The sequence below is a fragment of the Pseudophryne corroboree genome, chromosome 5 (genome assembly GCF_028390025.1).
Source record: "Pseudophryne corroboree isolate aPseCor3 chromosome 5, aPseCor3.hap2, whole genome shotgun sequence".
NCBI classification, from domain to species: domain Eukaryota; kingdom Metazoa; phylum Chordata; class Amphibia; order Anura; family Myobatrachidae; genus Pseudophryne; species Pseudophryne corroboree.
In genome coordinates this window covers 499,697,443-499,714,696 of record NC_086448.1, presented here as the reverse complement: position 1 = coordinate 499,714,696, position 17,254 = coordinate 499,697,443, and the positions used below count along the sequence as shown (strand labels likewise).

At 45.5% G+C, this 17,254-nt stretch overlaps 1 protein-coding gene across 13 annotated transcripts in view; it reads right to left on the bottom strand.

The window, feature by feature from the left end:
- The window catches only part of LOC134927903 (cytochrome c oxidase subunit 4 isoform 1, mitochondrial-like), a 353,718-nt gene that overhangs the window by 160,114 nt on the left and 176,350 nt on the right, over positions 1–17,254 (bottom strand). For all 13 annotated transcript variants that reach the window (XM_063923002.1, XM_063923005.1, XM_063923004.1 and 10 more), the window contains one exon: positions 9,439–9,609. In XM_063923002.1, coding sequence (XP_063779072.1) covers positions 9,439–9,609 — 171 coding nt within the window. The remainder of the gene's footprint in view (positions 1–9,438; positions 9,610–17,254) is intronic.

The window sequence follows — 17,254 nt, the reverse complement described above, 5'->3', positions numbered from 1 at the left end:
GTGTAAAAAGGGGTCCCGTCTGCCGCAATGTGTAAAAAGTGGTCCTGGCTGCCGCAATGTGTAAAAAGGGGGACTGGCTGCCGCAATGTGTAAAAAGGGGGACTGGCTGCCGCAATGTGTAAAAAGTGGTCCTGGCTGCCGCAATGTGTAAAAAGGGGTCCTGGCTGCCGCAATGTGTAAAGAGGGGGACTGGCTGCCGCAATGTGTAAAAAGGGGGACTGGCTGCCGCAATGTGTAAAAAGGGGGATGCTGTCTGCTGTAATGTATAAAAGGGGCTCTACCTGGTGTAGTGGCGCTACTGTGCAGCGTAATTTGAATAATGGAGACTACTGTGCACCGTAGTATGAATTGCTATTATTTTGTTGCCACGCCCCTTCCCGTGAAGCCACGCCCCTATATATTTTTCGCGCTCCTACGGCGCGCACTGCGCCTATCTTGTACGGGGGGGGGGGGGGGCGCCAATGTCAGTTCTTGCACACAGCGCTAAAATGCCTAGTTACGGCACTGGAAAACGGTATGAGTGTATTGAACTCCTCTTGGTGAAGTCTTGGTGAAGTCTTGGTGAAATCTTGGTGAAGTCTTGGTGAAATCTTGGTGAAGTAAATCTTGGTGAATCACGGTCTAGGTGAATACCTGATGAGCACGGTCTAGGTGAAAACGTGCGTGCACGGTCTTGGTGAACTAGTGCGACGAAGTGTGATCTCTGGCTGTTTTGGAGCACAGTAGGGAGACTCCAATGATCCTACCATTTATTGGCAACAAGTGTCTATAAGTGGTACGATTGGACCGCACGGTTGTATGTGTGACCAATAACGCAACGTGATATGAGGTCGTATATTAAATTGCCCTCATGCGTGTTGTAGGGAGCACATGCAAGCGTGATTTGTGTAAAAATAAGGAATTTTCGCTGGTAGGGCCTGCAACGATTACATGGGTCTGCTAAAAGGGGCGGATTCGTTGTACTCGGAGCAGAAGAAGCTGGTGGAAGAGCTTGGAAAACTTCCACCGTAGACTTCTGTGTTTGGTGCATTTTAGGAAGTTTTTCTGTGTTAAAAAGGTCCACAATGGAAGCGAAGTGCACAACACAGGGACGTTTAGCAGTCAGGGTTCAGACTGAAGAGGCTTGCAGACCCCGAGGGTCTGCTCGGTTAGTAATGTGGGGGAAGTATGGTCCCCACACTGAGACCTTTTGTGACGAATGGACACGAATGACTGTGGGGGATAAAGCACCATTTCCTGGGATAGGTAGTTTTGACTCAGAGGTATTGCATAATTTAAGGCGAAGGATCTGTCTCATAAAATCCGGGAAGCAACGAATTAGACATTATGATTGTTTACAGATATGGCAACAGGAAGGTGAAATACAAGGAGGATTAGCTTACACAGCTGACTCTCACTGTGGTAAGAAAAATATGGCAACAGGAGAGAAGGTGGTTACAGAGAGTGGCACACTGCTGTTTGATAAACATGCACTTAGCAACTGTATTATAGATGATAAGAGTAATTGTAACAAATGTAACAATGATAAAAGTAAAACTGTTAAATGTACAACTGTTAACCTGTGCAAGTCGCACCCCATGTTAAACTTCCCTCAGGATTACAAACAAGAAAGTGAGCCCAGCACGATGTCGGCACCTTTCCCAGCAGCCATCATACAAGACATCCAGGTGGACGCGACCAAATCGGTAAAGGCAGTAATAAAAACCCCTAACGGAGGGTCAGGTGAGGTCGTGTCCACAGGTACGTATGGTGTTATATATCACGCACAAACAAATGTACCTCATATTGTAGAACCAACTCAGAATGACGTTATTGGACTTAATCCTGTCAGGGTAATTGCAGTGCCAAATAGGAAAACTGACACTTTAGGAGTCACTCCTGTCAGAAACATCGCCATGCACTGCCCCTTTTCCCGAACGGAATTAAGATCAATGGTGTCTGAATTCCCTGATCCTAGGAAAGATCTAGTTGCAAGCCAGAAGTACATTAGAGAGCTAGGAAATACTGTGGAGCCCAATAACAAAGATTGGCGGGTATTGCTGAGGGCATGTTTACCCCCCAATGTCGACTCAGTGAAATTTATAGCTGACTGTAAACTAGATGAAGAGGTACCCCTTACGGATGAGTACAACCAAGATAATGTAAAAAGAATCAATCTGCAGTTGGGAGTGTATTTTCCTGATGTTGTCAAATGGAACAAAATTTTCTCCATCAAACAAAAAGAGGGAGAAACAGCTACTGATTATTTCCATCGGGCATTGCAGGACATGGCTAGGTATACAGGGATAGAAGACATTAAAACAAATGTGAATCATAGAGAAGTAGCTGTGTCCGTATTAATGGACGGCTTAAAAGACACACTAAGAATCAGGGTACAAACCTCTCTACCTCACTGGAGAGGTATCTCGGTGGCTGCATTAAGAGAGTCCGCTATCGAGCATGACCGTAATATCCAAAGAACCAGGGAAGCACAGGGAGAGCGGTTGATGGTGATGAGCATCCAAGCACTACAGGAGGCATCAAATCGACCGAAACCCCAGGCCACTGGCACATGGAGGAAGCCAAGGGTTTGTTATCTTTGTAAAAGAGAAGGGCATTATGCCAGCAACTGTAACAGCCCACATAAAGTCAGACCCCCTAGACAAGAACACGAGCAAAGTTATGACACACGAAATTGTAATCAGGGATCATATAGGAAAAATTTTGGGCCGCACCTGTAATTTGCAGCAGGTAAAGCTAATCAGTAGGACTGATAGTAAGCGTGAGGTTACAGTTAATGAAATTGGGAGGTCATTCCTTGAAGACACAGGGACGGCCGGGTAAACTTTGTAATTTATCTGTAAATGTTTCTTTTCCCCATCTCTGACGTTCATCGGCAGAACTCAAACATCACATAGCTACTTGGTCTTTGCAGAAGTCTACCTAACCCCTGTGTGACCTACCGACATCGGTGTGTCCTGGCCAGGCACAAAAAAAAAAAAAAGGTGGAGTGTGGAAATACTGGTGGGAGAGACTGCGCAAAGATACCAATGGATGTGTTGGTGTGACAGCCTGATGGTGAACAGAAGATCTGACAATGTTTTTTGTTTGTTGCTTAATGCAAAATGTGATGAATTGTTCACTCTCTCGTTTGTTTTTCCTTCTCTCTCTCTCTCTCTCGTGTTCTCATGCTTTAAAGATGGTATGTCACACATCAGTTGAACAAATGGTAATGCAAGATTTTTGCTCCTTACAGAAAGAGCGCAGATTTGGAAGGAATATTGTATCACCGGAGTGTTCGTTTGGAGGACTGAGAGACAGCACCTTTGAGATGACAGCAGAGCAAGAAGAACAACAAGACTAGAGGACATAAGACATCATAACATTTTTCTTTCCCCTCAAAGTATTTTTTTTGTACCCCCATTACAAATTTCTCTTTCTCCTCCTGTAAGATGGACTCGCCCCAAGAGACTGCAGTCCGTGTTTTCCTGTTGACCATGATGTCGACTAGAGCAGTCTGTTTCGGTGAGAGTACCAGTGAGGTCGAGAAAGGATCCGGAATGGGTTTCCGATGACAGAGATGGAGGCGTAAATTTCCAATAGAAACATAATCACCGAGTAAAGGCGAGTATCAGAAAACGATCTGATAGCATTGACAATAGAAGGAATTGTGAAGGATTGTTAGCTGAAGAGAACTGCATCTGTAGACACTGTGACAGTATAGTTGAGGATGGATGCATCAAGAAATGTCAGTCCAGTTTTAATATCCACATGGACCGGCATCCATTGAGTGACTATCACTCCTTAGTGGGTAAAGTGTTAAACCAGACAGACTGTTGGGTATGCTCTCAAGTACCTCAAGGCCATAGCAAATCAGGACTAGTACGATTCCCTTTAGCGGTAGGAGAGGTACTTGAGCTAAGTGGTGGGAGGCCGGTGGACAGGAGGTTTAATATCTCTAGTCCTCCTAGTTTGAAGCTTCACCAATATCATGTGGATAGGTCCTTAGTGTGCTTTAACATTTCCAATCACCGAAAGCCGGGAAATTGGGAAGTGTCATGGAGTAATCAAACCATGACATTTTCACACAGAGCCGACAGAATGCCCATAGACACAGAACTTATACGCCAGATAGCCGACCATAGGAAATTCTTTCGGTATAGGTACACCTTAGGAAGTAGGATCATGCGAGTTCGAGAAGTATCACCAGGATACTGTGCACAGATCGTACAAACTGATACGTGTACTAAACAGATGGAAGAATTAGGGTTAGGAGATTTCATATGGAAAAATTTGTAATATGGTAATGTCATACTCCGTCCCATATGTTCTCCCCGATGATGCATATTTCATATGCGGGAGGAAGGCGTATAAGTGGCATGCCCCAAACTCAGAGGGATTGTGTTATATTGGAAAAGTACTGCCTGAAGTAATGACTGTACCCCATAACAAAATGAAAGATATTCACCGCGGTGCCCAAGCTCCTTATACTCACACTCATTACGAGCACATCGTTAAACGGCACCGGATAGAAAGAACAGAGCATCCGGCCTCTGACCTGATCCATGAATCCACCGGGATTCAAGTCCTACTCGCGTTAGATGTCACTCGTACCGCCAGAGGAGTGTTGAATTATAGATATATATCTGCGCTTGCAAATTTATTAGACAATATCACCGAAATGTATGACGACACATTCAGGTATACTGGGAGAGAGTTACAAGCCTACAAAACAGAACTGGTTCAACATAGGATGGTTCTCAATTACCTCACGGCAGTAACAGGCGGGTATTGTGTTACCCTAGCGACCCAGTATGGAATAAAGTGCTGCACGTACATTACAAACAGCACAGAGGACCCGGTCGAGGTCATAGACCAAAAGATGGATGACATTTTGCAATTAAAATGGGAGTTCCGAAGGAGACATAATCTCACTCTCGCCGCTGTAGGTAATGAGCTGACCGGTTGGGTGTCATGGTTGAACCCACAAAATTGGTTCTCGGGCTTAGGAGAATGGGCCCAAGGTATTATCATGGATGTAGGGAAGTTTCTCTTGTGTATATTGGGAGACGTCATATTTGTTGGCCTGATATTTAGATGCGTTCGGATTTTAACGAAGTGTAAACGTAGTACCCGAGTGATGAGTTTATGGAGCGAAGACAATGTAATTACAACGACTAATTTGATGTATGACCCAACGATAGAGACAATGATGTGATGAAAGTGTGATTCCACGGTCCGTTTCTTTCACCCGTTTCTCCTTTGTTTTCCTCCAAGGTACCAAAATTTAGGAGTGATTAACACCCCAGCTCCTGGCGCAAATATAATTGGGTATGTAGTTAATTTACTCGGTACACCAGCTGCACACACTAAAGGATTGGCAATATCCTCAGGGAAACACAAAAAAGAAGAGAAAACTAGTGTATTGCGCTTGATGCACTAATTATCTAAATAAATTAATAAATGAATAAATAGCACTCTATAGTTGTGTGTCTGTTTTACTTCAAATTAACACACATGGAACTTGCTTTCATAAAAACCAACTAGAATATTTTAATAACATTTCACATACATGAATCATATATACCAATATTGGATATATTAAAATTAAATAAACTAAAACACACTGAAAAAATGCGCTTGAACTGTCTAAGACACAGATTGAATATTAGTGTCCATAAATAGTAACAAGTGGACGGCAACAATGTATCGTATGAGTGCTACACAGGCATGCCTCGTCAATTTACAGCAGCTGCTGATGCCTACTGAATTATGTAGTATAATGTCTCTAATCCTCTTGCTACTGGCGTTTAATATATCCAATATTGGTATATATGATTCATGTATGTGAAATGTTATTAAAATATTCTAGTTGGTTTTTATGAAAGCAAGTTCCATGTGTGTTAATTTGAAGTAAAACAGACACACAACTATAGAGTGCTATTTATTAATTTATTAATTTATTAATTTATTTAGATAATTAGTGCATCAAGCGCAATACACTAGTTTTCTCTTCTTTTTTGTGTTCCTCCAAGGTACAAAGACATCCGCTTGGAAGAAGAATTTGACAACCTCTTTTATACAGACCATCGATGGACTATAATACAGACCCCCAATATCCCTAGTGACTTTAAATTTTACGATAGCCCAAATATTTTAGTGACTGTAACTTTCTGGACAATGGAAAAGCTTTTGTCGCCATTTATAGCAAAAGCATCGGGAGACTACAGTCAACATGTACATCAAGACAAGACACAAGACAAGACCTCAATCGGCGAATGCATATTAAGCTCACATAGTTTATGACTGCATTTGTACTAATTACTTCTTATCTTCACCACTACAACCTTCAGGTAATAGCACACATAGTCGATAGGGAATATAGACACAGATATCAGCACTCACATACCCCCCCCCCATTCATGTATCATCAACTAAAATGTGCTCCCCCATTTTGTTGCAACCAAAAGCCGAAAAGAGCTCGGTAAAGTTTGACAGCCCATCCACAGACCCTTAATACGGGATAAGAAGGAATTCAAATGTATACTTCGCAATACCTCGAAGCTTGATTTAAAACACGTACGGCACGATGATACATGACCCCTCAAACATGGACTCATACACACATGCTTCTACTATCTCACTAGGTCATACCTTTTTCCCACCTTCTCCTCTCCTCCCTTTTCCTCAATCATAAAATGGTACTAACATGATGGTATATATATATATATATTTCTTTTTGAATTGTTTTAGGAAGTGGCAGGTATTGATGACTGCCAAAGGGTGGACTGTCAAAGTCAGAAAAATATCATGCTACACGTTGCCATATATCCCCCATGCGCTTGCCCGCTGCACATGCACTTTCTCTGGCGTGCGTGCACATATTCGCACTTGCGTGACGGCGCCTCTACGGGCGTGCGCTCGAGCGCGTGGTATGTGCATTTACGGTAGAGTCCGTGTGCGTCTAGCGAGCGACTCAATCGTTACATAATAAATCCAAATAGTGCGTTTTATAGATAATGTTCCCCTTAATAATAACTGTGAGTTTGTTTAATGTAGTTGGTCCCTGGACAAAGGAATTCCTCTTTTCATGGTACGAAGGGCCAGACAGGGTTTGAGCAGTTGTGCTTGGTACCTAACTGAAGAGTATTTTAATAGCAACAATCCGGTGCTGGTTAGGTAAAGATTAATCGCTCCGGCGTATAGTTATGGCCATTAGTAGTTTCTGGACATTTATTTATTGTCCATGTGTTGGAAATCCTGAGTTTCCCACCCACCTGAGCAATTTGATATAGTCACAGCCCACCTGTTCAAACTAACCTATGACCTTTTGTTATGATGCGAGGAGACATTCCTGTGTCCAATGAACAATGAGATTATAGGTCCCTTTGTAGTGTACTGCATGTAGTGTATATAAGACCAAGCCAGCCTGAAGCAGCTCTCTCACTCCACAAACGGTTTTCATCTTGACTAACTTGGAGCTGGTACCAGAAAGCTGCGCAGCGATCATTCCCAGTGTGTGTAAGTAATTCTCTGTAACCAAGTTGTTCCCTGTTTGTATTGGCCATACTCTCTCTCTCTCTCTCTCTCTCTCTCACTTTGTTATAGTATAAGATTGTGACGCTATTGTATATTTCTGTCTAGATATTCTGTTAGAATTATATGTTAGTCTGTAGTGTATGACTTGTAAACTGTGTACCCCTTTTGATATATCTAAAAGCTCGTTAGTAAAGGTTTTGGAACCTCAGCAGGGTGTCTGTGTCTCTCTAGCTAGTACAAAGGGTTTCTGAGTATCTCAATTGCTCAAACAGCTTGCATACTCACAAAGGTTCAGTGTTAAATGCATTATAGTACCACGGTATTAAGGTTTACAGTGTAAGCATATTCTGTGTTTAAAGTTTATAAAGGTTACTGTCTGTGTGTATGCTCGCTGTGGGTATTCCGTACACCCAGCACAGCATGTGTACTTAATTTGCGTACCACGTGCGAGGTCTTCATACGCAAATAGCGTACGGAGTGCGTAGCATGTGCACGTGGTTTAGCAGCCATTACGGCTACACGGTATTAGTATATAGCTTATGTTAAAAGGTAGATATTTGACTCTATCAAGCCACACCCATTTTTTGCACCTCACGCAGATTCATCGCTCTACTGGTGCCAATTATGGGGGGGGGGGGGGGGCGCCAGAGAAATTTTAGGCTTGGGGAGAAATTTCTAGTTACGCCACTGAATGTACAGATATAAATGATCTTATATGTGATCACTATATCAGTTCTCTACTTTTTCTGTGTAATGCTCTGTGCCTTAATGTGGTTCGTTGTAACTCCTTCTCTACCCCTCCTTTCTGTACTTTGTACAAACAAAATGATAATCTCTGTATTTGCTATATGTCAAAGACTCATCACTGATTAATGATTGGATATTGTACGCTGTTTTATCTTTACCATAATTTATCAAACATAATGCGACTGGGGGAGCTCAACTCATTCGCTGGCAGTGGTCTGGTTGCCTTACCACTTACCAGGCCACTTTGGCTTCTTGTCTGATCTGGTTTATCAGCCCTGCATGCATGCTGGGAAGGGATAAAAGACCCTATTCCCTATTCAGAGTCAGCCGCTAAGCGTTGGGTGGGTGGTGACGTGGCATTGTGGGCAAAATGAGGGAATGTCGGGAGCGTTTTCACTGCAGCTGCATGACTTCACATGCAGCTCCACCATGAAAAAAAATTAACGCCAAACCGCCTGCCAGAGCAGCCAGCGCAGCGCAGGCAGGAGTCGACCTTAAAACAATGCATCTGCAATTAAATTACGGACACATCACAGGGTGGCACCACACACATGCTGGGTGCCCTTGCCCTGTGCTGGGTGGCCCCCAGCATGTGAGTGGATGGACGCAGATCTTGCTACAGAACCAAGATCTGCATCCGTCTCTGAATAACCCCCAAAGTCCCCAAATCATTAAATCATTATGCAAAATAAAATAAACTTGTTTGTTTAAAAACATTTTTTAGAAAAGAATTATAAATACAAAATTTATAAAATAAATCATGTTTTATCGTGAGAAACCACGACTAATGCCATGCTGCCATCTTGAGATAGCATGAGCAAGAGCAGAACAGTTTTGGTACCACAGTTATCTTTGATAACTTCCAGAAGCGTTGCAGAATGCCACCCGTGAAAGCTATTGCTTGGTATAGCCTTCACTTGCAAGGGTCTTTGATACATCGGAAAAAAAATCTTAAATCCTAAAAAAACTTATTATTTTCACAGGATTTAGAGCTTTTAGCTTTTGAGAAATAGACTCCACTATACAGTATATGGCTTGTTCTACAAATGCCTATAAATCACACTACAATGTACATTGGGCCTAGTACAAGAGCCTATGCAATGCTAGAATTAGAAGATTTAATCAGTATATACCATGCAAGTGTCTAATATTGAGCTATAAGAAATTACACACATGCAACTTTTTCCTCCTTTGTCAGCTGAATCCAGGATCCAGCTTCCTTTTCCTTTAGAGCCTTCTGCTGAGGGGTCAGCTCGGATACGAAGGGAACATCAGGCAGAGGCAATGCACGGGAATCATAGTACATTGGTTTGGTATAGTAAGGTACTTTGTCACTTGAAACATCTGCACAGAAATAACATTATATCAGATCAATATAGTAACATAGAAAATAAGAATTTACTCACCGGTAATGCTATTTCTCGTAGTCCGTAGTGGATGCTGGGAACTCCGTAAGGACCATGGGGAATAGACGGGCTCCGCAGGAGACTGGGCACTCTAAAAGAAAGATTAGGTACTATCTGGTGTGCACTGGCTCCTCCCTCTATGCCCCTCCTCCAGACCTCAGTTAAGGAAACTGTGCCCGGAAGAGCTGACACAACAAGGAAAGGATTTGGAATCCAGGGTAAGACTCATACCAGCCACACCAATCACACCGTACAACTCGTGATAACCATACCCAGTTAACAGTATGAACAACAACTGAGCCTCAGTAACAGATGGCTCATAACAATAACCCTTTAGTTAAGCAATAACTATATACATGTATTGCAGAGAGTCCGCACTTGGGACAGGCGCCCAGCATCCACTACGGACTACGAGAAATAGAATTACCAGTGAGTAAATTCTTATTTTCTCTGACGTCCTAGTGTATGCTGGGAACTCCGTAAGGACCATGGGGATTATACCAAAGCTCCCAAACGGGCGGGAGAGTGCGGATGACTCTGCAGCACCGAATGAGCAAAGGCAAGGTCCTCCTCAGCCAGGGTATCAAACTTGTAGAACTTAGCAAATGTGTTTGAACCCGACCAAGTAGCAGCTCGGCAAAGCTGTAAAGCCAAGACCCCTCGGGCAGCCGCCCAAGAAGAGCCCACCTTCCTTGTGGAATGGGCTTTCACTGATTTAGGATGCGGCAATCCTATCGCAGAATGAGCTTGCTGAATCGTGTTACAGATCCAGCGCGCAATAGTTTGCTTTGAAGCAGGAGCACCCAGCTTGTTGGGTGCATGCAGGATAAACAGCGAGTCAGTTTTCCTGACTCCAGCCGTCCTGGCTACATAGATTTTTAAAGCCCTGACTACATCTAGTAATGTGGAGCCCTCCAAGTCCCGAGTAGCCGCAGGCACCACAATAGGTTGGTTCAAATGAAACGCTGATACCACCTTAGGGAGAAATTGGGGACGGGTCCTCAATTCTGCAGTGTCCATATGGAAGATCAGATAAGGGCTTTTACAAGACAAAGCCGCCAATTCTGACACACGCCTAGCCGAAGCTAAGGCCAATAGCATGACCACTTTCCACGTGAGATATTTTAGCTCCACGGTCTTAAGTGGCTCAAACCAGTGGGATTTCAGGAAACCCAACACAACGTTAAGATCCCAAGGTGCCACTGGAGGCACAAAAGGGGGCTGAATATGCAGCACTCCCTTAACAAACGTCTGAACTTCAGGCAGTGAAGCCAGTTCTTTTTGAAAGAAAATAGATAGGGCCGAAATCTGGACCTTTATGGATCCCAATTTTAGGCCCATAGTCACTCCTGACTATTATACGGTGATAATGTTGTGCTGTCACGTCTTTCCTAGCCTTTATCAGCGTAGGAATCACTTCATCCGGAATGCCCTTTTCTGTTAGGATCCGGCGTTCAACCGCCATGCCGTCAAACGCAGCCGCGGTAAGTCTTGGAACAGACAGGGCCCCTGCTGTAACAGGTCCTGTCTGAGAGGCAGAGGCCATGGTTCCACTGAGATCATTTCTTGTAGTTCTGGGTACCAAGTTCTTCTTGGCCAATCCGGAACGATAAGTATAGTTCTTACTCCTCTCTTTCTTACTATCCTCAGTACCTTGGGTATGAGAGGAAGAGGAGGGAACACATAAACCGACTGGTACACCCACGGTGTCACTAGTGCGTCCACAGCTATCGCCTGAGGGTCCCTTGACCTGGTGCAATATTTTTTTAGCTTTTTGTTGAGGCGGGACGCCATCATGTCCACCTGTGGCCATTCCCAACGGTTTACAATCTGCGTGAAGACTTCTGGATGAAGTCCCCACTCTCCCGGGTGTAGGTCGTGTCTGCTGAGGAAGTCTGCTTCCCAGTTGTCCACTCCCGGAATGAACACTGCTGACAGTACTAGCACGTGATTTTCCGCCCATCGGAGAATCCTTGTGGCTTCTGCCATCGCCATCCTGCTTCTTGTGCCGCCCTGTCGGTTTACATGGGTGACCGCCGTGATGTCTGACTGAATCAGCACTGGTTGGTTCTGAAGCAGGGGCTCTGCTTGACTCAGGGCGTTGTAAATGGCCCTCAGTTCCAGTATATTTATGTGTAGTAAAGTCTCCTGACTTGACCACAGTCCCTGGAAGTTCCTTCCCTGAGTGACTGCCCCCCATCCTCGGAGGCTTGCGTCCGTGGTCACCAGGACCCAGTCCTGTATGCCGAATCTGCGGCCCTCGAGAAGATGAGCACTCTGCAGCCACCACAGCAGAGACACCCTGGCCCTTGGGGACAGGGTGATTAACCGATGCATCTGAAGATGCGATCCGGACCATTTGTCTAACAGATCCCACTGAAAAATCCTTGCATGGAACCTGCCGAAGGGAATTGCTTCGTAAGAAGCCACCATCTTTCCCAGGACTCGCGTGCAGTGATGCACCAACACCTGTTTTGGTTTCAGGAGGTCCCTGACCAGAGATGACTATTCCTGGGCCTTCTCCACCGGGAGAAACACCTTCTTCTGTTCTGTGTCCAGAATCATGCCCAGGAAGAGCAGACGCGTCGCAGGAATCAGCTGCGACTTTGGGATATTCAGAATCCAGCTGTGCTGTAGCAACACTTCCCAAGAAAGTGCTACGCTGACTAACAACTGCTCTCTGGACCTCGCCTTTATAAGGAGATCGTCCAAGTACGGGATAATTATAACTCCCTTCTTCCGAAGGAGTATCATCATTTCGGCCATTACCTTGGTAAATACTCTCGGTGCCGTGGACAGACCAAACGGCAACGTCTGGAATTGGTAATGACAATCCTGTACCACAAACCTGAGGAATCAGCTGCGACTTTGGGATATTCAGAATCCAGCCGTGCTGTAGCAACACTTCCCGAGAAAGTGCTATGCTGACTAACAACTGCTCTCTGGACCTCGCCTTTATAAGGAGATCGTCCAAGTACGGGATAATTATAACTCCCTTCTTCCGAAGGAGTATCATCATTTCGGCCATTACCTTGGTAAATACTCTCGGTGCCGTGGACAGACCAAACGGCAACGTCTGGAATTGGTAATGACAATCCTGTACCACAAACCTGAGGTACTCCTGGTGAGGTGGGTAAACGGGGACATGCAAGTAAGCATCCTTGATGTCCAGCGACACCATAAAATCCCCCTCTTCCAGGCTTGCAATAACCGCCCTGAGCGATTCCATTTTGAACTTGAACTTCCTTATATAAGTGTTCAAGGATTTTAAATTTAGAATGGGTCTCACCGAACCGTCTGGTTTCGGTACCACAACCATTGTGGAATAGTAACCCCGTCCCTGTTGAAGGAGGGGAACCTTGATTATCACCTGCTGGAGGTACAGCTTGTGAATTGCCGCCAGTACTACCTCCCTTTCCCTGGGAGCAGCTGGCAAGGCTGATTTGAGGTAACGGCGAGGGGGAGTCGCCTCGAACTCCAGCACGTATCCCTGAGATACAATTTGAACAGCCCAGAGATCCACTTGTGAGCGAACCCACTGGTTGCTGAAGTTTCGGAGACGCGCCCCCCACCGCACCCGGCTCCGCCTGTGGAGCCCCAGCGTCATGCGGTGGACTGAGAGGAAGCGGGGGAGGATTTCTGTTCCTGGGAACTGGCTGCCTGGTGCAGCTTCTTTCCTCTACCCCTGCCTCTGGGCAGAAAGGATGCGCCTCTGATCCGCTTGCCTTTCTGAGGCCGAAAGGACTGTACATGATAATACGGTGCTTTCTTAGGCTGTGAGGGAACCTGAGGTAAAAAAGTTGACTTCCCGGCTGTTGCCGTGGATACGAGGTCCGAGAGACCGTCCCCAAACAATTCCTCACCCTTATAAGGCAAAACCTCCATGTGTCTTTTAGAATAAGCATCACCTGTCCACTGCCGAGTCCATAATACTCTCCTGGCAGAAATGGACATTGCATTAATTCTAGATGCCAGCAGGCAAATGTCCCTCTGTGCATCCCGCATATATAAGACGACGTCTTTTATATGGCCCAGGGTTAACAAAACAGTATCCCTGTCGAGGGAATCAATGTTGTCTGACAGGGTATCAGACCATGCGGCTGCAGCACTACACATCCATGCTGAAGCAATAGCAGGTCTCAGTATAGTACCTGAGTGTGTATACACAGACTTCAGGATAGCTACCTGCTTTCTATCCGCAGGCTCCTTTAAGGCGGCCGTATCCTGAGACGACAGTGCCACCTTTTTTGATAAGCGTGTGAGGGCTTTGTCCACCCTAGGGGATGTTTCTCAACGTAACCTATCCGTTGGCGGGAAAGGGTACGCCATCAGTAACCTCTTAGAAATCACTAGTTTCTTATCGGGGGAACTCCACGCTTCCTCACACAATTCATTTAATTCATTGGATGGGGGAAAAGTCACTGGCTGCTTTTTCTCCCCAAACATAATACCCTTCTTGGTAGTAACCGGGTTAATATCAGAAATGTGCAATACATTTTTCATTGCAGTAATCATGCATCGGATGGCTTTAGTAGACTGTGCATTTGTCTCATCCTCATCTACACTGGAGTCAGACTCCGTGTCGACATCTGTGTCTACCATCTGAGCTAGCGGGCGTTTATGAGCCCCTGATGGCCTCTGAGACGCCTGGGCAGGCGCGGGTTGAGATCCCGGCTGTCCCAAGGCTGCTGCATCATCGAACCTTTTATGTAAGGAGTTGACACTGTCTGTTAAGACCTTCCATATATCCATCCAATCCGGTGTCGGCCCCGTCGGGGGCGACACCACACTTTTCTGCCCTTGCTCCGCCTCCACGTAACCCTCCTCATCAAACATGTCGACACAGCCGTACCGACACACCGCACACACACAGGGAATGCTCTGACTGAGGACAGGACCCCACAAAGTCCTTTGGGGAGACAGAGAGAGAGTATGCCAGCACACACCACAGCGCTATATAACACAGGGATTTTCACTATAATGAGTGATTTTTCCCAATAGCTGCTTAATATATATTATTTGCGCCTAAATTTATGTGCCCCCCCTCTCTTTTTTACCCTTCTTGTATCAGGAGTACTGCAGGGGAGAGCCTGGGGAGATGCTTCCAGCGGAACTGCATACTTGCCTACTCTCCCGGAATGGCCGGGAGGATCCCGAAAATCGGGTGACCCTCCCGGCCCCCCGGAAGAGCAGGCAAGTCTCCCGATTCGTGGGGTCCCCCCTGCCCGTCTGCCCACTTAGTGTGTAAAGTGGGCGGTCCGGGCAGTTGATGATGCGATTCTTGCTGAATCGCGTCATCATAGCCACGCCCCCTGCCGTATAATGCCGGTGATCGCGGCATTACAGAGCGGGGGGCGTGGCTTAAAAAGAGGCATCGTCGTGACTCCGCCACTGCTCCGCCCTTTCTCCGCCCCATCCCGCCTCCAACCCACCCTCTCCACGACGTCACAGCCTCCCCTGCCCGCCCTCTGAGCTGACCTGGCTGCTCTCTCCCGCAGAGAGCAGCCAAAATGTAGGTAAGTATGAACTGTGAAGGAAAAATGGCGCTGGTGTGCTGAGGAAGAAGGCCCCGCCCCCTCAGCGGCGGGCTTCTCCCTGCAGTTTCTGACTGAAAAATGGCGGGGGTTTTACACATATACAGTCACAGACTGTATTATGTGTATTTTTATACCAAAAGGAATTTTATTGCTGCCCAGGGCGGCCCCCCCCCCCAGCGCCCTGCACCCTACAGTGACCGGAGTGTGTGGTGTGCAGTGGGAGCAATGGCGCACAGCTGCAGTGCTGTGCGCTACCTTAATGAAGACCGGAGTCTTCTGCCACCGATTTCATCTCCTTCTCTTCTGTCTTCTGGCTCTGCAAGGGGGACGGCGGCGCGGCTCCGGGAACGGACGATCGAGGTCAGGCCCTGTGTTCGAACCCTCTGGAGCTAATGGTGTCCAGTAGCCTAAGAAGCACAAGCTAGCTGCACGCAGGTAGGTTTGCTTCTCTCCCCTCAGTCCCACGTAGCAGTGAGTCTGTTGCCAGCAGATCTCACTGAAAATAAAAAACCTAACAAATACTTTCTTTTCTAGCAAGCTCAGGAGAGCCCACTAGGTGCATCCAGCTCTGGCCGGGCACAGATTCTAACTGAGGTCTGGAGGAGGGGCATAGAGGGAGGAGCCAGTGCACACCAGATAGTACCTAATCTTTCTTTTAGAGTGCCCAGTCTCCTGCGGAGCCCATCTATTCCCCATGGTCCTTACGGAGTTCCCAGCATCCACTAGGACGTCAGAGAAACATAGAATTTGATGGCAGATAAGAACCACTTGGCCCATCTAGTCTGACCCTTTTTTTTATCCTTTAGGCAATCTCAACCCTTTTTGAACCTTAATTCTTTGTAAGGATATTCATATGCCTATCCCAAGCATGTTTAAATTGCTCTACAGTCTTAGCCTCTACCACCTCTGATGGGAGGCTATTCCACTTATCCACTACCCTTCTGTGAAGTAATTTTTCCTTAAATGTCCCCTGAACCTCCCCCCCTCCAGTCTCAGTGTATGTCCTCGAGTTCTAATACCTCTCTTCCTTTGAAGAATGTTTCCCTCCTGAACTTTGTTAAGACCCGTGATATATTTGAAAGTTTCTATCATGTCCCCCCTTTCCCTTCTCTCCTCCAAACTATACATGTTAAGATCTTTCAGCCTTTCCAGGTAAGTTTTGTGATGTAGGCCATGCACCATTTCAGTTGCCCTTCTTTGTACACTCTCTAATGTATTTATATCTTTCTGGAGATATGGTCTCCAGAACTGGACACAGTATTCCAGATGGGGACGCACCAATGACCTATACAGTGGCATTATCACTTCTTTTTTCCTGCTACTGATTCCTCTCCCTATGCAACCAAGCATCTGACTTGCCTTCCTCATTGCTTTGTTGCATTGCTTTCCTGCCTTCAAGTCACTTGAAATAGTGACTCCTAAATCCCTTTCCTCCTCAGTAGTTTCCATTATAGTACCCTTGATACTATATTTAGCCTTTAGGTTTTTGAGACCCAAGTGCATGATTTTGCATTTTTTAGCAGAAAGTTAAAAGAAAATGTAATGGTATTTAGGTATGTACTATGTTTATTTTGTTGTCACACAAGAAAGTTTATTTAACTGAAATGTTGGAATGATCGAAATGTACAAACACATGACATCTAAAAGGAAGACAATCCCAAAGTCGACTTTCTTGTTAAGGACCTAACTGAAGCTCCAATTATAGGAGAGAAATGAAAAATCATAACTATTATGGGATTAGTCTAAACAAAATAGCTAACCAGTGTCATATTTTCATTTGTTGTTAAGTTAAATTTGACAAATGGTCGCTCAAAGCATCTGCAGGGACAAACCTCAAAATGGAATAGAGTACAGTATGAATGAAATGCAGTTTGCAAATCACGTTCTAATTTTTTCTGTATCATAAATGACCCTCCGTACAATATAAGGGATCTTGGCCAAAATTGATTAAGCCTTAAAAAGTGATAAAGTAGAGAGAGATAAAGGGGTCTATTTATGAAGCTGTGAAAAGTATGGAGAAGTGAGCCTGTGAAGAAGCTGTCCATG